General features: G+C 43.5%; 2 protein-coding genes and 1 long non-coding RNA gene across 7 annotated transcripts in view; 2 read left to right on the forward strand and 1 right to left on the reverse strand.

The window, feature by feature from the left end:
* Positions 1 to 112: 112 nt before the first annotated feature.
* LOC139112232 (uncharacterized) lies at positions 113 to 3,078 on the reverse strand. The gene is made up of 3 exons (XR_011547353.1): positions 2,316 to 3,078; positions 1,997 to 2,222; positions 113 to 1,903 (listed from the first exon to the last, which is right to left on the reverse strand). It is a non-coding gene; the product is annotated as an uncharacterized lncRNA (long non-coding RNA).
* An 87-nt stretch (positions 3,079 to 3,165) lies between these two features.
* On the forward strand, positions 3,166 to 6,769 carry LOC139112228 (GRB2-associated-binding protein 1-like). 2 transcript variants are annotated; one of them, XR_011547351.1, is made up of 8 exons: positions 3,166 to 3,505; positions 3,891 to 4,019; positions 4,093 to 4,273; positions 4,384 to 4,668; positions 4,739 to 5,500; positions 5,587 to 5,729; positions 5,827 to 6,119; positions 6,352 to 6,769. XR_011547351.1 is itself a non-coding variant. In XM_070673120.1 (7 exons), the coding sequence occupies exons 1-7, from the start codon at positions 3,425 to 3,427 to the stop codon at positions 6,067 to 6,069; spliced, it is 1,824 nt and encodes a 607-aa protein (XP_070529221.1). In that variant the 5' UTR covers positions 3,166 to 3,424; the 3' UTR covers positions 6,070 to 6,339. The 2 variants fall into 2 exon arrangements, 1 of the variants encoding a protein (XP_070529221.1); XM_070673120.1 differs by lacking the exon at positions 6,352 to 6,769 and having other exon boundaries at positions 5,827 to 6,339.
* LOC139112227 (dentin sialophosphoprotein-like) overlaps positions 6,441 to 19,996 on the forward strand; it is a 45,190-nt gene continuing 31,634 nt past the window's right edge. For 3 of the 4 annotated variants that reach the window (XM_070673112.1, XM_070673117.1, XM_070673116.1), the window contains exons 1-3: positions 6,441 to 6,525; positions 7,094 to 7,166; positions 7,328 to 8,052. The gene's annotated coding sequence lies outside the window, so the exon portion shown is untranslated. The remainder of the gene's footprint in view (positions 6,526 to 7,093; positions 7,167 to 7,327; positions 8,053 to 19,996) is intronic. The other variant, XM_070673114.1, reaches the window with a different exon arrangement.

Raw genomic sequence — 19,996 nt, forward strand, 5'->3', positions numbered from 1 at the left:
TCGTAGACTATAAATCACTCGATGCGTAAGGGATGGAGGTGGCTATTGTTTCCTCCTCTTTTCCTGCTTTCTTTCTTTTTTTTTTTTTTTTTTTTTTTTTTGCAGCACTCTTGTACCGCCGTTTACGTCCGACGTATTTAGAATCGGAAAACGTCTCACGATTGCGGCCTTGCTATTTGGACTTCTCCGCTTAGCGTTTTGTATGGAAAGAAGGCTAAAGTTTTACTCTGTAACAAACGGATCTGTCGTCATAAATTCTCGATTGGGTACAGCTCGTTTTCCGATCGTTGCGTCCGTAATACCGATAAAACCCCAAGGATTCATCGGTTCCCGATACAAATTCAAGAAACTTACTCCGATTCGTTTCGGAATCGTTAAGAAAGATAATGCGTTATCGTAAGATTGCGACTTTAATTAAAATAAACGCTAAAAAGGCAACCGTTTGTAAGGAAGGCCGTAAATTTCCACTCGATTTTTGTGGACCCGACAGCTCCGTTTATTTATTCACGCGCGCTTTGGTCTCGCTCGCTCTTTCTTCTCTGTCGCGTTTCGATCTTCGGGAGGATCGTACACCTCCGTGAAAGATTTTGATACTTGACTTTCTTGAAAACTCCTCGATCGTTGACAAAGACTCCGCCGACAGCACGGGCTGAGATCAAAGTTCGCAACGGCCGCTAAATTCTCCTCATTCTTTGCCGCTGCTGTCGATCCTCTCGTTTACTGTTTGTTCCTTCTTTTTTTTTTAATACAGCTGGCAATATATCGCCCTAATCGCAATAGGTAGCAACGTGTGAGAGATATCGCGACACACATAATACATGAACACACACATACGTTGTATATATTTATACATAAACGCATTATATACCGTTGCAAAAGTGCAAAACGTGAAAGAAGCTGGTGAAATAAAGTTTTTTGCGTATCGACATTTGGAGACACCGCATGTGTTTGTACCTGTGCGTTTTCAGACACGCCTTTTTCACGTGATCGCGATGATCATTTTATCAGAAGAGAATAAAAGAAGAATGTAAGAGAAAGAGAGAGAGAGAGAGAAAGAAAGAAGTATACTTTGTAAAACGTGGATCTCCAATAATTAATCGCCGTGAGCGCGAGCATAGGGATATACTAATTAGTAAATATCGACTAAAAGATAAAGCTAATCAGCACACCTTGCCAGGGACGATCCTCGATATCTCATCCCGCGCGGATGCGTCCCGCCGTTCGCCAAGACGATCGCTTTTCGATCGCGCAGGGACCTGTAAATCTATCAGTCGCACGCGCGACATCCCGGGACTTGAGCACCCGGAAGGGATACGCATTCTCCGCGATTAGGATCAAAGTCCGTAGCGCCAAGCGCGCCTCGGATCACCCGTCGTTTTTTCACCGTTTCACTCCCGACACGCTCGTGTCCTCGCGCCGCGCGATAACGACGCCGAAGATGAAGAGGAGGAAGTCTCGGAGTCCTCGCTGGGGACGTTTCACGCGGAACACCTTGTCGCGGAGGGCGGACGAACGCCTCCGACGATGCGCTCAATGTATAAAATATGTACGATAGATTAGAGTTTAGTGCGAGTTGCATAGCGACGGTGAGAAGGAGGAGAGAGGGTCTCCCTTTGTAGAAATTTAATGAAAAGAATGAGAGAGAGGAATTGCGTTACTCCTGACACCCGGGTGTTCCAAGCCCGAGCGAGCGGGCTACGAGCACGCCGACGAACTCGGGGGGACAATTTTTATCGAGTCCTTTTGAGCCTACGCGATGGTGATTTTTAACACTTTTTCTCGCGAGAGAAAAAAAAACGGATTTTCACATACCAATCGAGACGTCGTCGATGAGGGAGAGGTATTTCAGGACAATTATATCCCGGCCTTCGTTGTAGCGTCGTTCGTTCGTTCGTTTTTGCTCCTGAAAATAAGCAAATGTAGACGCCAGGGGAATTTACCTTCCGCCCTCGCGCATTGATCGATGACGACGTTAATTAATGGCTAAGATACTTACTACACCCCCATGCGACTGATTTGCTTCGCTGTGTATTTTTGTCGTTGGATCTCTACGTTTCTCCTTTTTCCCTTTTATCGTTTCTGTTCCATGTATTTTTTTTATGTATTCTCTTTTCTGTATATAAAACGTGTAAAATAAAGAAGCGTATAACGCAGAGTCCACAAGCTCGTCTCCCTTCGTCATCTCCTTCTCGTCCAGTGACGCGTGACTGGCAAATTTTCACCTGAAAAATGTGCACCTATTACAGATACAACGGTGGAAAAGGTCAACAGCTCTTGCTCGCTGGACGATACGATCGACGAAAGGTTAATCTTACCTGTTATCCTCATTTACAACGGCAATTTGCAAGATCGCGGTGCGTGGAAACCGAATTCACGTCTAATGACGAAAGCCTGGACGTGTGAATCATTGGAAATTTCTCGTGCATCAACGTGTAGCAGCTGTGCGCGATCAGACGATACGCGAGAGCGAGAAGATCGACGTGGATAATCTCCGCGATTTGTATTTCCGCGTTGTTAACCTCGATTTTTTTTTTTTTTTTTTCAGCTTAGTTTTTTCCTCGGCATAAACGCCGTCGATTCATCGCCGAGGCCGAATTGAGGGCGCGATATTATCGCTTTCTTCGCTCTCCGCGATTATGGCGGAAGGAAAACGCCGCAAGATATCGAGAAAGGGATGGGAAGAGGCAACGCCTAATCGGGGATTCGAACGGCCACGCAAGTTCGCTACGTTATTGCGTTGTCATCGTAAAATATACGGAGTGGGCACCGCGTGTCATGTCATTCGCGCGAAGCCGAGCCTTGGCACGCGCGGCCGCGACGGCGGGTGGTGGGAAACGCGCGGCGGACGGGACAAAGCGAGAACGGGGAGATTACGATTCCATTCGTGCGCGTTGTTCAGAATTCTATGATTAATTTAAGCATTAGCTTACGAAGTTAACCAGCTAATTACAGTCCATCAAACCTGCTAGATTACTAAACAACGTGCGTCTTTGTGCGCCGTCCTACCTCGCTTGCACTTTGCAATCACCACGGTCGCGGTGTCGCCGTCCTGTTACAAGCTACTCCGCGTTGTACCGTTTCTCCGCGTGTTAGTATTCTCGCTTCTCGCCTGTGCATGCGCACTGACACGGCCGCTCGACGGAAAACGGAAAGGGAAGTCGAGGGAGCAGTCGTTGGCGGTGTGCATACGTGAGGGATCGTTGCTCGTTCTTGGTTCCTTCGTGTCGGGGCCAAAAATAGACAAATGAACGACGGGCGCGTTATCGCCCCCGTCGTCGTCGGTGGTTTCTCGCTCGCGTTTCCCAGGATGTCCTCGCGCCACTGAGGTCTTAGGTCGCCAAACGAGCGATCCAGCGAGCGTGTGAGCGAGCGAGCGAGCGAGCGATTACGCCACCCCGTCACTCTGTCTCGGGTGGTGAAAGAGATGGAGGTTCTCAAGACATCCCAGGAAATCGTCCACGAAGGATGGCTCATCAAATCGCCACCTACGAAGCTCTGGAGAGCGGTTAGTATTACGTGCGAACCGTATTGCGTTTCGCACATCTCGGCCAACAAAGCTTCCAGAAGGAGATACGATCATTGTTTACGTCCGCCCTAAAAACTGCCACTTTCCCTTTATTTTTATCTGCAAAAGTGATTAATTATAAACGTTGGAGCGTTTCCTTGATCCTCCGTGAAAAGGACGAGCCAATCTTTGACAACAATTATAGCTGGTCGTCTTGGTCTCGTGCAAAAGAAACCTAACCTAATTCGGAAAAAAAAAAATTTGTACACGCGACACTTTTCTTTATTAAGCAATGTAATAGGCTTATTAAAATTTTATTGATAGGTTAACTGATGTTAAAATTGATAACAGGGCGTTATTTGTACTGTTTATTTTTTTTTAACAGCGGTGGAGAAAGCGATGGTTTGCTCTTCGTCACACTGGTGAACTGCCTGGTCAATACTTTCTCGAGTATTATACAGACAAACGCTGCCGTAAACTCAAGGGTCGTATTGATCTGGATCAGTGTGAACAGGTACTTGTTATATTATCTTTATAAAAAAATCTCAAGAGTTGTATAAATAATTATTTATACTTATCATTCATAGGTGGATGCAGGTCTGCGATTTGAAAACCGCAAACAAAAGTATCAATACATGTTTAATGTGAAAACACCAAAGCGGATCTATTATTTAGTTGCCGAGAATGAAATCGATATGAACAAATGGGTGGATGCTGTGTGTCAAGTTTGTGGTTTGAAGGCTTACACTCAAGATGAAGAGCAACAAAGTAAAACATAAAACATATTCTGGATTTTATTATTTTAAAAATTAGTAAAAAACATAATACAATATTATAATGCAGCCAAAAATGAACGGTATACATAATTTTTTTTTTAGTATTTCAATATGAGTCTCAAGAATCTCCACCAACCTCGCCCACTAGCACAATCTCTGGTCCCTACATTCCTATTAGTGAGTGCATTTCTGGTCGACGGCTCAACGACACTAGTTCCTTGAGTTCAGCTCTTGGACAGGGACCCGAACATTATGACGCCCCGAGAAGATTAGCACCCTCACCACCACGGTCTCCCACAACGACGGATGCTGAAAGTGTATTTACCGACGACGAATGGCCTACGTCTGGAACTAACACGAATTGGGACACTCTTCCTTCAACGGGTGGTGAGTATTAGTGACAACGCGTGTGATTTAATTTATTCTTATTTTTATTAACGAAATAAAATCATTACAGGTGATTCTCGACAAGCTCATGGTCCGAGCGACAACGAGATCGGGGCGTGGAGTGTGAGGAAACGTTTTGCCAAGCTCAGGATCGATTCTACGGCGCCACCGGCCGTTGAGAAGTTCCCAGCACCACCCAGACCACCAAAACCGCCTCATATGTTACCTGAAAATCCTGGTCATAACTATTTAAATCTAGACGGTGCCACTGAAAGTTCAAAACCGAGTACTCCAGCAACGCCAGCTCCGTCAACACCTGCTGTTCCATCGACGACAACGAGTACTATAACTGACGAATCGTATGACTTTCCTCGATCTCATCAACCGCAAACGACTATTGAGAGCACCACGGCGGCGATGGAACAGGCATCGAAACACTTTTATTCAAATGCCGCACCGAGCACTATCAGCAGTATCCACGGTATCAGCGACGATACGCAGAATGTATTTCGTTACGATTTTCATGAAGTTGAACCGTCAAGTCCGCGTTCAGAAAATTCAACTACGGCAACGTACTCGAATTTGCCAAGTCCTCTCGTGCGAGACAGTTCGAGTAGTGTCCCGACTACCATGGCACCACCTCCCCCAATGGTGTACAGAGATCTAAAACCAGGCAGAAAAACTAGCGACTCGATGTCTGTTGTAAGCAACGAACCATCACCGGGTCCGACAATAACTCTGTACGATGTAAGTTCCGCCGAACATTCTCCGGCCGAACCCCCGAGCATTAACAGGAAGTTGAAGCCATCGTTGAATAAATCGCCAGTGGAAGGTAAGATTCTTTTTCTTCCTTTATTTTATATAAACGTAATAACGTAAAAAATATATATATAATTTGATCTGTAACTTTTCTTGCAGCACCTCATCTACAATTAGCGTCTCCACCTGGAAGAGGAAGAATGCGGGCGGCGCCCAGTCCAACGCCTCCGTCGCACGTACATTCGACACGTCATCAATCGACGTCAGATGAAGACAATAATGCGTTCGACGATAAAGAGGAGGTTAGTAGAATATTTCTTAGAAATCGACGTGTTATTTTAATTCTGGTATGTGACGTTGGCACGATATGTGATACACGGGGTGTAATTCGATTTTCAGATATATTATTATCAAGATCACAACACGTTTATTCCTGCGTCGAATCGTTTAGTGGTATTGCAATATTTAGATCTCGACTTGGAAGCGACTGAGAGCTTTAATTCCTCGACGTTACCGCTCGCACAATCTATCCCGAATACGACTGTGTACAAAACTGTGGATTTTGTAAAAACTGAAGCGTTTAATCGCACTCGACAGCGGGTGGAAGAGGAAAGAAAACTGTGTACGGACGAGTTAACATAGAAAAGAAGAAAGGATTTGTATTATACAAACACAGACAGGACGCATATTAGGTTAATTATCAAATAATTTAAGTATTTGTGTGAACTTTTGTTATGCTTTATAGATAAGAAAAAAGATCATTTTTTTTTATTTTAAGCTTTAGGATAGAATATTAAAGTAATATTGTCCAAAAGGTGTGTGAATTTAAACGAATTATCACGGTATCGACGCAATACTTGTAGAAAGACAGCGTCTACCGCTTTGACAGTAAAAAAAAAATGTTTTTTTTTTCTCTTTACACAGTGATAACGTTAGCTCGATAAATTGGCTATGCAGTTAGAAGAGAATTGGATATCGAAGTATTGTACAGTGATTTGAAATAGACCAAAAATGTTGTATATAAATAGAGATGGACAGCATAAACTAAGAGAAATATCGATAGTTTTGTCAAGACATATCTTCAAGGAAAAGTTTCTGGTAAGATGAATGAAATATTTGAATCGTTAAGATTTTATCAACTTTATTTGAGTACCATTATGACTACATATCAGTTTTATGTGGAATCAACGTGCGCAGGGCATTTTTATCATGAACTTTGTGCAACAAATAACGAGATCTATAGTATTGTTCGTTTTAAGATATACTACTTTTAAGGTTAGGTATAAAATAGTGTATACTATTTTTTTATCATGTCACGTAACGAAATTTGCATTACCAATTTTATAATACGTACTACAAAAATGTTGGTTATACATTACACCTTACAAAGTTACATCAGAGTAATATTAAAGAAATAACATCAGGTTTTAATATACATTATGTAAATATAAATTTTAAAATTAAGACTTAGCCTAATATAATAATACGCTTTGATTATCACTTTGATTCGAGTCGAAAATTATTCGGAAAGAATTGCATATACGTTGCATCGCTATTTTACAATTTGCATTTTGTTTTATCACAAAACATTCATGATTCAATTCCGATTACTATTTTAGTACTTTGTAGCATATGTATGCGTGTGGAACTTTGTTTTTTGTTGTAGAAATATAATCATCGTTGAAAACTCAGAATACAAAGATTTTACAGTTAATCTTTAATTATTTATAATTATAAGGGTACGTACAAGTCATAAATACATATATGTATATATCTCCTACAATTTTATTTGTTTTCAAGTAATGTTTTACAAATTATTCATGTTTATATTAATTTATCTTTATTTTACAATAAATTTGGCAATATAATTTAGATATAACTTTTTATTCATATGTTACAGATGCGCTCGAGGGTTTTCGATGGTCTTCGTTAATGTTCGTCCGCTCCGCCAATCAGCGTCGCGGTAGCCTAGCTCTCATTGGTCCGCAGCCGCTATTACTCCAGCGCTCTGTCCTCTTCTCGATCATTGTTGTCTTGCATGGCAAGGTGAAAGGACGTTCGTTGCGTCGCGCTCCGTGGCAATTTGCTGCAACTTCAAGACTCGTAAAGATGCCTCGCTTCATGTATCTCCGCGCAGCAACCGTCACCTGGTGCCACCTAGTTCTACCGCAGCCGCCATTACTCCAGCACGCTGTCCCCTTCCCCGTCATTGTCGTCTTGCGTGTGGTGGGAGACGAACGTTCGTCGCGCCGTGCTTCGTGGTAGCTTGCCTGCAACTTCGAACTCGTAGTATTTCGTCCCACTCCATGTTTCATCTGCGCGTCGCGTTTGTTCTCCTGGCGTCGCGCCGTCGCGTTGCGCGATTTCGTGAGTCCCGTGAATACAAACTCTCGTAACAGTCGCGCGTCGCGGCGCGGTAAGTTCGCGGGTGATTCTGTTTATTGTTGTTGGTGCCGGATACCCTGCGTATCGTGTGATACATTCTGTGCCTGAGTTCCCCCGAAGGAAGCCCTCGACGTCGCAACGGACAACGGCGTGAAGGACAGAGACGGGGGAGAGCCGAAGGACCTCTTCGCCTGTGGAAAGTATCGTCGGAGCTGCGCCGAGATTCGTCGAATATTCGAGGTAGGTGGATTATCTTAACCGTTTCGCACAATCGCGGAGTTTCGGTGCCTTTCGGTCGCGTTTCCTCGCACTCGGAGTCACCACCTGTTGGCCATGGAAAAGTGCAACGACTCGTGACGGCCGATGCCTCAAATTGTACGAGACGCCACTAAATTTATTGTATTTCATACACGCACGTGGACCGTTTTAGACGACCGATTAGTTTCGACGTTTGCACGACGGCCTTAGGATGCGGTAACCATTAGTCGAAATTTAGTTTTCCTCCGCGAAAGAAAACATCCGCCATAATCTTTTGGCATCGCTGTTAGATATCTCTGAAGTCAATTGCGAGATTAGAAAAAAAGGCGACTTGTCTGCCATTTGCTTGAGAATTAATTCGCCATGATTTTTACAAGATTGTACATTTCAAAGACGTAATCTCGTTTTATTGTTAAATAATAAATTACGTTCGCAGTTTGTATAAAAAATTCGTAATTCAGAGTAGTTAAATATTGTCTAGAAGAGAAAGACCTACGAGACCTCTCACTTGCACTTTCAATTTTCTGCTTTATTTGTCATTTTCATAAACCTAAGAATAAAATATAAAATAATTTAATAAGCAAATCTCGCTCGATTTTATTACTCTTTTGTGTCTTTATATTATTAATTAACTAATTAATTATTAATCCACGCCGGAACGACGATATAACAATGGCGATAATCTCGCTCTTACGAAAAATTTTTCTCGCAATTTACTCGGCGATCCTCGACTCGGTTTAATTCTACGGAAATATTTTTAAGAATGGCAATTACTCAAACTTCTCTCCTCGTTTCGGAATTTTAAGCTTTCGTAACAGGTTACTTAAACGAGCGCGTATTTCGGGCGGGATAAGTGCTCGCCGGAAATCTCGATTTTAATTGAATTTAATTGCGCACCGGCGCGAGTACAAATACCGCTGGAAGTCGGCGATGCGAGACGGGAATATCTCGCGGCGAGCATTGTATTTGATTCGACATCCATTTAATTTCTTGGCGGAACGAGATCAGCCGTAGATTACGGAGCCGTGGTACAATCGAAGACGAAAAACTCGACGCGCGTCTTTGTGGATTGACTTCGCCTTCTATTTGTATTCTGTATTATTGTTGGAGAACAACGGGACTCCGAGTGCACGGGACTCGCGAAAGGCGACGCGCAAATAAATAATTAAGACGGCACCGCGGAAAGGAAACCACGTCTCGCGATTACGATTCTCTGTTCTCGGTGATTTCACCGGGGTTTGTCTCTCGAATCGCGAGCTCGACGTTATTTTTGCGCGTTTCGTCGAAGCGCAGATTTCGTCGCGCGACCCTCGCTTCCATCTTCGTCATTTTTATTCGTGGATTTTTTTTTAATTAAATTTGCAACAAATTAAATAATTAGCGGATATTCTCTGCCGGTTCGCGTATTCTCGAGTATTTAATTTCTCCCGAAGAGAGCACGAGATCGAGCACCGACTTGATTAAATATTACGTACAAGAGCACCTTTCTTTTCGCAAATTATGCAAATGTGCATCACAATGAGGTATCTGTTTGTTGAAAAAATTGTTTAAAACAGTTGAGAATATTTCGAGAATGCGGTAACGTAACTCGGGTAATTAATACAATGATTATTGAAATTAATAACCGCACGATTTGTAGGCAAAATTAGTTAATTAGTAAAATAAAAAGGAAAATATATAAAATCGTGCGTAATTATTATTGCCTTGCAAAATCACGCGTTGTAGTTAAAAAAGCTGGTTGTGGAAACAGATGGTAGGGTATTTTCGCGCAGAATATGAGAAATAAAGTTGCAAAGTAGAAATAAATATTTATAAACCCGCGCGTTTCGACGACAACTGGGTCCGATTACGTAATTACGTAATTGAAACGTGAATCTCCAGATGTGTAAGAGGCATTCGAAAATTAGAACGCGTAATCGTTCGATGGGCACGGTTACAAGGTTACGTGAACGCTCCTCCGGCCGATAATAATGGTCCGTTACGAAATCAACGATTTGCAAGATCGCATTATGCATTTATTAATTTTGCCGTTCGGCACGTATTTCATTACGATCGTTGCTTCGATCGAGAAAAGGATTTAGAAAAAGAGTCCGGCTCTTTTCACGGTTAAATTTTCGGGGGGAATATCTCGGCGGCCGGGTTGATATAACGCAATTATTATTATTAGTATTTTATTTTATTTTATTTCTTTTTCTATTTCGCGAGAGCGAACAAAGTCTACGCGATGATGAAATGTGAAAGCGACGAGCATCTCTTGGATTTCGGGGCGGATAGCGGGTGTCCGTTGTGTTGCATCCGAACAATGAATTACGCAACGCGCAGCGCGTTGGAATACGCGACCGCCTTCCTCTCTCTTTCTTCGTCTGCGTTTTTTTGCTCTCCCTCTTTCCGCGTTTTACAATCAGAGGGACAGGTAGATAGGCAGGTACGGCAGACAGGCGCGTTCAAACCGATATTACGCCGGCGTTACACGTGCACGCGTCGAATTAGGCAGGAAACGTGAAGAAGAATCGTTGCGTTATCGCGCCGACCCGGTTTTAGGTGCGCCTCGGCCGCTAAACTCACAACGAGGAAAGCAGAACGCCTCTTAAATGTCAGTCACCGATGTTGGCGAACGGATACACATCTTCCGTGCCGCTCTGATATCTCGATATATTCCACGTGCAGCCGCGGAGCGTTTTATCGGAGCCTTCGGTGCTCGAATAATCGATGAAATAGAGCGGATTTCTCTCCACACAAAGTTTTCATATTATTGAGATCCTATCGGATAAGCTCGGAAACTTTGGTACCTCGGTGGCTCTTGGCGATCTCTCGATACCGTCGATTTCTATTTATATCTCGCGTTTGATCTCACGGATCTTTAGTACAGAGGTTTTCCCCGGGAAATAAATAAAAAGTCAAGTTGTAGAAGGTTCCGAGTTAACGAGGCTTAAATTATTTTCGACCGTGTACCTATTATAAACTTTACCCCGAAGAAATCATTCGTTCGGATTCCGAGGCGGGCCGCGAATTGATAAACACGCGGAAATATTAACTCCGGCCGTTGTTCCGCATCGGAATTAAATGCGAGGCTTTCATTAAATTGATTTTAATATCTATCGGTCATAATTATTCGCGCTTTCGAAGCCATTATTTTCGTTTGTCCTCGTGATAAACAATTTAAATATCGTCGACTTTAACATTGTTTAATCGTACGTCGTTTATGCGATTAATATCGCGCGAGGCGCAATTAAGGAGATTGATGTCTTCATCACACGGCTTTTTACCGCGATTCAGTAGCTGCATCTGTAACCCATTATTACGTAGCAATTAGAATACAACTTGCAGTTTAGGTGAAAGCATCGTAATTGAAACGAAGCCAATATTCAGCGAATAAAATCATCAACTTCAATTAGGCCTGTAAAATCACGATTATGATCGATAATATTTTCTGTCTGAACGTGTGTATCAGCGAACGAACACAGCGAACGCGAACATTCGTTGGTTATGTATTTTATTGAGGTGTTATTTTTGCAGTAATTAATTAGTTATAAATGTATCGCGTGTATTTACCGCGCCGGCCGGATTGCCGATGACTGATTTCTCCCCGTTCTCTCATCCTCTGCCTCTGCCGCCTAGAATTGCGTCCCTAATTTTTCTCGAACTAGAAACAATTTTTGTCTAAGACTCATGTATTGGTCTCGAGTGAAAAATTTGCATTTTGAATTTAACGCATTCGCCGCTTTGCTCGTATATGAGTAATATTTTCAATTTGCGACATTCTTGAAAGGATTCCCTCGTCGTGCCATTCTAGTCGACGTCATTAGCGCGTGGTAAAATGGAGCACGTAGCTCGAAGGAGTTATCGCGGATCGCGATCGAACCGATTCGAGGATCTACCGCGTGCAGACCCGCGCACGCAACTCGTGCCCTCGTCTCGGCGCGCACGGGTTTTCTCCGATCGAAACTGGTTCGCGGATAAGGTCTTTAACCTTAAGCTAGCCGCCGGGCTTGTTGCTAGAGGTGGTTCTAGAAGTGGAGAGAGGGATAGCAATAGCGCGGTTGATGACGATGACGATGTGTTGACCACGGTGGCGATGGGAATGATCGCACCCCGTCGATCAGCACGTGCACGCACGTGCTCTCGGCGCATTCGTTGTCCTCGCGGCCTCGCAGCCGGCCGTAAAATAATTTAATCGTGACCGCGAGTCGTCCCGCGTTAGATTTACTCGCGCTGTGACACGTAGGGGCCCGTAAAAGAAATCGATTGCGTGAAAACAAAGACCTTCTTGCGTCAAAGACCTTACGCTGCGACGTGGAGCTGCGCGAAATTCCACCGACTCGTCGATCTCGACGACGTTGTATAATATTAAACAATCGGGACGCGAGAAGATCCGCATCGCAATCCGCACCGTAAATAGGTCATGAAAATGAGAGCTTATGCTCGTGACGTTTGGATGGCGCTTGATCCACTTTAGTGTAACAAAAGACGTGAATTAGGTTGCGTTAAGGATTCGCGGAATGACTGATAGAAGCGAAGATCCGCTAAGGATTAATCTTGTTAATTTTATCAGATTATTCAAACGATTATTGATTTGCACGCGAAGCTCGGGGAATAGAAATTACAAAAATATTTCATCTACAAATTTTTATCGCGGTTTTAAATATATATCGTCGTGGAACTTTGTTTTTTTCACTAAAAAAAATCTTTATTAATTTTTCTTGCAAGTCTCGCTTACAACAGCTTGCTACAGACTTATATACCCGATGCCTTTAAAGATGCCTCTTCGCGCATTAGTTAATAGGGAATCGAGAAAACTTTCTCGTCGTTGTTGCTCCTCGTCGGAAGGCTGCGATAGTATCAAGGAAACGGCTTTGCGTAAGTCTCGAGTCTCGTCGAATGCAGGCAAACGCAGAATGCCTTCCTCCTTATTTATCTTACAAAGTTAATTGTTTTCTCATTCTACTTACCGCGATTTTTAATTGCACGCACCTTGCATTCTTGTGCAATTAGCTCGATATACGACGTAACACAAATTATCTCTGCGCGAAGAGAGAAAAAAAAACGGACTGAAGAATAGCAATAAAATTTGCAAAAGCAATCATCACATTTTTTTTGTACTTGAATACAAAATAAATTAATTATATATTTTTGCCGCGATATGCCATTTTTTAAAGAAACGTGATTACAATTGTAACGCCGGAAATAGACCATGCTTTCTGAAAATAGCGTTTACGAGCATTTTTTACGCGATCGAAAGTCAAAATTGAAATAAATCCACGCGAGCAACAGAGCACGATGTGTCTCGATCGAAACGGGAGCGGCGAGCACACGAGCTTCGCTATCTCCATACGCAAGCGAGCGAGTCGAGTGCGACGAGAAAGTTTTCTGTGCGACTATGTCCAAACTGCGGAAACGTCAGTGATTCCGACGCGAGCTGGATTTCGAGAGATCGGTCTTCGGTTTCACTGACGGAAGACATCGCGAACGCGTATTCTCTCCTACGTTGTCACGTGGATTCGCGGCCAGGCAAGCAAATTACGGTGAAACCGTGTTCGCGTACGCGTGTAGGCGCCTCGAGATCACGCGTATTAAATCTTGCGAAACCTATCTCGTAGAACGTAAAGTCCGACGCTTAAATCGAAAGTCCAGCGAGACTCGATTAAATTTCCATTGAAATAGGTGTGATTTCGAATTAATTACGAACACACGCCAAGAGTCATTATTATTGCGCGGCTCTCGCATATGAATAAAGATCTCTCAAGTTATTCTGATTTTTATTTAATCCGCGAGAGCTTTAATGTAACAGGGTCTTAAATTAAATTTAAAATTTTTATCGAGGAAATTTAATTTTGTCTACAAGGTACAAAACGGTGGGGTCAATTTTGGAATATTTATTAGCAGAAATTTTAAAGAGATTTTAACATTCGTAAATTCGTTTTACACGTGTCTTGCATAAGACGGGCTACGATAGAGAATTTTTTTTATAAATTAATTACGCGTTTAAGTTCGAACGTAGTAAGGGACCGTGCCGTTGATTTCAGGAATTCAATGTATCCTACTCGTTCACAATGTTCCTCAAGCGATCCGTGAGTTATGACGAGCCGATCGATCATTTCGAGATAATGCACGCGATGTCTATCTTTTTCCAAGGTGCTCGTGATACGGCAATGTATCATCGTAACGCAACGGGATATAGGCAAATGTGCGCGGATTAAGATCGTTAGTGCGCCCTAGACGTGATTTATTACATTTTGCCCACTCGGATTTATCAAGCGTGACGTTGTAATAGGTACTAATGAAATTAGAATAAAAAATGAACAATACTTATTTGCTGCGATTACGCGGCGTCTCTGATAACTGGTCTATAAATACAATAAAATATTCGCGGTGTCGTAAGCGCTTTTTGCCACACGGCGATTTTGCTAATATACATTTCGTCAAAAGCTGCAATGAAATTTAATTTATCCCCTCGATCGTATCATTTAATTAACGTTTCACACCATTTGGCGAAATAAATTAACCCTTTATCTATATTCCGATCGATCTCCCGTCGCTTTAAATATTTAGATTTAATTAACGTTTTCTTATAAATTAATTAGGTCACTCCGGTTTGTAATTTATTTGGCGAGGAAAAGCAGGCGGGCGATAGAAACCGCGTGTAAAAGGCTCGATTGAACATTGAACGCAGCGTGCGAACTAATTTGTAGATACGAATCTTGAGGATTAATATGTCTAACATTATATTTCGCATTATTATGTATTAGAAATGTATTTAAAATATTCTAAAGAGTGGTGGAGATTTGGCCGGGGCATCGGAATCAAGCGTCTTGTTACAACATTTTCATTAAGCTAATTAGGAGCCCTTGTTATGCGCATCTGTACGTAATTATGATCGCGGAAACGCTTCGCGGAATCTGTGGAAGTTGCAAAAGTTGCACGTTCTACAGCACGGATGCTCCACTTTCCAGGCTTTGATATGCGTTAGGGAAAAAAAGAGGGTCGCTTCGACGGATGTTTTTTTTTCTTTCTTTTTGCACGCGCTGCGATAAAAAAAATTTTTTTTGTCTCTCGGAGCTGCGACTGCACGTCCAAATTTTTTGAATTCTTACATAAAAATCATTACGACATCGCGTCTCTGACTTTTAAGGATGTTACGTTGTAGAGAAAAAATACTTAAGATGCGGCATAATTTTTATTAACATTTAAAATAATTATACAAACTTAATAATATAAAAAATAATATTTCAAGCTCTTAAAGATTTTGCGAGTCACAGAGGTTTGTTTTTAAATTGGGACGCCGCGAATTATCAAATTTAATGGCAACTGTCTGATAACTTGGTCATTGTGGTTCGTTATTATTTCGTGTAGATCGAAATGCACGTGTCGTCATTTTATCGTTGATTTATGCTGATGTATTTGCGACGCAAGTGTGAAGGCGCGACGTCCCGGCAGGTGTGAGACAGACAAGTGGTCTAACCCAAATTCTCAAGCGATTACGACCGAGTTTTCACCGTGAGTCGCGATTTCCCTCTCGTACACGCAAATAGACTGAAGAGATAATTGATAAAGAAGGACTTGATCGGGGCATCCTCTCACCCAGGCGCCGATACGCGCGCAATCGACCGTGCAATTAACGCGAACGCATCTCATTACGAGTCGCGCGTATACGCAACGCGGACGAAATCGGTTTTTCTCGCGTTGGTTCTTCGCTGGTCTCTTCGCGGATCTTCTCCGCTGGGATCAAGATTGCTTAAGGTTTAATCGGGATAACGTGCTAGTCCGTCTGTGTTTAGAAAGCGATTCGTCTACTTGCATCCCTGCCCATTTTCTCCATTATAACATAGTACTTTCAAGCGCTCGCAATGTCTTTATGTCGCACGCACGGGAGGCGTTTTTTAAATTCTAAAATACATTTCCGTGTTTCAAGAATTTCAAGTACAGCGTTCTGAAAAAGAAAGAAAGAAACTTGATATCCCCGGCACACTTTTTATCAAATTCATATTTGTAAATTGATATGAGTTTCAAATATTTTTTTTCGAGCGCGTTGCTTGAACGTATTTGCTTACGATCGGGCCAAGGCTCGCCGATCATTTTATCGGCAACGCAGTTGCGAAACGCGGATCTTTCGCGCGCGATAACAACGCTGTAATTTTCGGAGCAATCGCCTAACCGTTGCAATAACGTGACTATAAATAACCGCGGCCAAACCGGTATCGAGGTCAGGCTGCGTCGGCGTGCCGATGATCGCCTGTCGCGTATCCCGAAAAAGCGATGATCCAGGTCGGGCTCGCGGAGAGTTGATCGCGGATTCCGCGTTGCGTTTGCAGTCGCTTTTCGCTCGTCGCGTGAATCACAGACACGCGAGAAGGGACGGATCGCAGCGAGATCGCGGACGCGAATGCGATGTGCACTGGCCCGCTCCGCCACGCTCTGCTTGCCTCTGCGAACGCGACTCATTACGACGCGTTCTTTTCTCCGCCGTCCTCATCTCGCCCAGCTCTTCTTCCCTCGAAGAAGCCTCGAAATCGCCACTTATCGGCGTCTTTGGCGGTATCATAAAATGGAAGCGTAATATCAAGCGGGTTTTTTTTTTCTCTTTTTCTTTTTATCGATTCGCTTACTAACACCGTGTACGCAATGCCCTTTCAAACTGGGAATGATAATTAATTTAATGATAAAAAAATCGACTTGCTGTCTGTGGCGATTTGAAGGATATTTGTCCAGCGTTGCGAATCAATCGAAAATTTCTGGTTTTTATTTTTATTAAGGCGTAATTGTGCCGTTCGATAAGTTTCATTACTTTTTTTCTCCTCGCACTCCGGGCTTTTTTTTTTATTATTTATAAAGTTATTGTCGATTAGCCAATACGATCGCTCGCTCGCAAGAGGATCATTAAGATCGTTCTTTTCGCCATCCGACTTTCTCTATATCTTTATTGATTTGATTTTACAACGTGAATAGGCTTTGATCTTCTGGATCGTGAATTTTTTTTTGTTTTTTTTTAGAGATATCGCCCCTCGTTTCTAAATCTCGCGAGAGACGTTTCCTGTCGGCACGTAAATTCGTTGCGCGACTCGGGCAAATTTCCCGCGAGTATCGATATCTTGTTGCAGGGAAGGAACGGTCCTCGAGAAATAAGACTAGCCTCTAGCGCGTTTTTTTTTTTTTCCAGAGGATTTTTTTCCTCTCCCTCATTTTCTCTCCTCGAGTCATCGCTTGGACTACATGAATTCTGACACGTTCGTCCACCCGATCGTTAAATCGTAAGAAGGAACGGGTTTTGTTGGGATCATAGAGGAAGCCCAACGAGTCGGGCTTCCATTACAGTTGTAAGACTATGGCTCATGGCCGTATTACGCAAGAGAGCCGGTCCGACGAACCTGATCGTCACGATCCCTACGTAAATCTCCCCGTCGTTCCCCACCGAACGTTCCCCGACCGGATTCTCTCTCTTTTGATCGCGAGGCCGAGGCGCGTTCGAGGGCTCGCCGTCGAAAAATTCCTATCTGAATAAAATACTCGCCGTACGTGAGCGGCCGACGTAATAAAACTTCTGCGAGAGTGCAGTCAAAAAATTGTAAAATATTAAGTATATTTTAGCATTTGAAATAAAATATTAAGTTCGAAGCAATGGAATATCTCGCTTCTCTTCGCAAAAGCAAGAAAAAAAAATTCTTTTTAGGGCATTCTAATATCGTTATAAAATGGAGCAAAGCGAATAGTTTTACTTCTTTTTTTTTAACTAAAAACGAAACGTAGATGGGATTGATTTTCCGTTATTGTCGCTCGCGCGAACCCGGAACGACGCGCAAAAATTAGTTGATGCGTAAAAGTGGGCGAGTTATCGCGCCGAGGGGAAGTAAGATAACCGAGGGAAAAAAAAAAAGCGCGAGGGTGGTAAAGTTTCGAGGGCATATAATATGTCGGACGGCTTCCCGGATATTGTCGGCGCGTATATGCAGCGGCGCACGCCCACATTCCTACGGGTCCGAGGCGAATCTTTTCGTCTTCTTTTCTCGTCTCTGTGCAACATGCACGATATTCACAGTACCTCGCGTGTTCCTTCGCAAAACACGTCCGCCCGTCGCGGATATCTTCTTTTTCCCTCCGCGATCACTGAGGTGAGCAACATGTGAGACGCATTAAAAAATGTAGTCCGATTAATCCGCGGGTGCGTCTCGACGCGTAGAAAGACCGTCGAGCGTGGCGCGTGAGCTGTAAATTGACGTTCCGGACTGACAGTTAATTTAGCAGTAGATTATCAGAACTTTACGAGTCGCGGAATCGATGAACGGCAGGCGAAAGTTTCCGTTTTCATTTTTGCCCAACTCTTTAATTTCCTCTCGTTCCACGGCGAATTTTCTTCTACTCTGACATCACAGTATCGCGCATATTATCTCTCGTACCCTTATTTTACTTTGATACGTACGTGCGAGCTTCGCGTTGATTTTAATATTAAAGTTTACACGAAAAACCGACCGAGGAGGTACCAAAGGTGGCTCGCTTGAAGCGAAAAAATCGGGGAAAAATAACGCGGCACGACTGACCGATTAATTATCTCTCGACTTGAGAAAGCGTAATTCCGATCATGACTCGTTAATCTCGGCGTAATCTCTGAAGGCTGGCCTCCCCGAGAGCGTAATGTTCAAGTGTCATGCGTCTCGAAAGGCAGGCGGGTGTCGTGCCTCGGGAAGGAGGTCGATATATTATTGAACGGCCGGGCGACGATCGTTATCAAACTTTGATACCGCCGGATCTACAAATAAAACGCTGACTCGGCAATCAAGCTAAACGGTCAGTTGAACAGTTTATATGGCGCTTGGACAATGGACAGGCGTTGTAAATTAATTGACATAGGCGGTTTTATCATCGCGGTGAAGAGCCGGTCGTGCACTATCGATTACCGTGTAACTGCAAGGGACGTCGACCTCGAAACTCCACCGACGAAGACTAGAGTCCAGAGAAACGATCGATAGTCGTTCCGAGCGTCTACCTTTCGAGCGTTGGCGTTCATTTCTACGATAATCGTCGTCCGCGGACTTTCCGACTCGCTACTCGAGATATCCCTCCATTTCGCGCAAGAACCGAACGTCGACGCTCAATTCTCTCACTTACGCGTTGAAAGGAAAATTTAATCGAATTTACAAACGGCTGAGACGCGGGATTAAAATAACGAGCGAAGTAATAATTTGTTGATCGATTAATTTCTAGTAGAAATTTGTACGTATCTTATTAAATTGACAACAGAATTTTTCATCAATTTATATGCTTCGTAGTATTTTGAGTCGATGAATACGGAATGTGACTTGCCGGAGAAAAATATTAAAGTCGCTACGAGCTGCTGTTCATTATTGAATAATGATTTTTTAAGTCGCGCCCGAGGTCCTCGATCGTTGCGTTAAGTCTTCCAGCGACTCCCCCGTGTCGTTGGTCCTAAGAGAATTTTATTTATCCTTGACGAGCGTAAGTGATAAATCGCGGTCCAGATGTAATTTACCGTATCTCGGGTGATGATATTATTCAATAAGCAAACTCCCCCTCCGCGCGCATTTCGAAACCACGTTGCCCATCCTTCCAGGGTACCCAATTACTCCCATACTCGGAACACAAACGGTAGAAAGGTGTTCTCGCCGGAGTCATAGGTTACCGTTTTACATGGCGATCCATAATGATCGCGGCTCTCCCGAGCGCATCGGGCGATAGGCGAGGGCGGGAGGGAAAGAAGGAGGACGCGATAGCGAAACGCGCGCGCATTATTCAATCGTTGGGAGTGCTCTCGCGGACGGCGGCGTTTACAGCGACGGCGACTCCAAGTCGTGACCGATCCTCCGGTGGGAATCCGCCCTGAGATCAACTCTCATACGCCTCGAGAGAAGCCGTTCCGCGTCTGTCTCGCTCCTCGTCCTCTTTCCCGCCCTCGCGTCAGGCCTTTTCCTATTCCCTC

The sequence above is a fragment of the Cardiocondyla obscurior genome, linkage group LG27 (assembly GCF_019399895.1).
Source record: "Cardiocondyla obscurior isolate alpha-2009 linkage group LG27, Cobs3.1, whole genome shotgun sequence".
Taxonomy (NCBI): Eukaryota; Metazoa; Arthropoda; class Insecta; order Hymenoptera; family Formicidae; genus Cardiocondyla; species Cardiocondyla obscurior.

Coding starts and splice junctions, on each gene's coding strand:
- LOC139112228 (XM_070673120.1), top strand. CDS start 3,425: ATGGAGGTTCTCAAGACATCCCAGGAAATCGTCCACGAAGGATGGCTC. Junction 4,669..4,738: donor CACTCTTCCTTCAACGGGTG/GTGAGTATTAGT, acceptor AAATCATTACAG/GTGATTCTCGACAAGCTCAT. Junction 5,501..5,586: donor GAATAAATCGCCAGTGGAAG/GTAAGATTCTTT, acceptor CTTTTCTTGCAG/CACCTCATCTACAATTAGCG.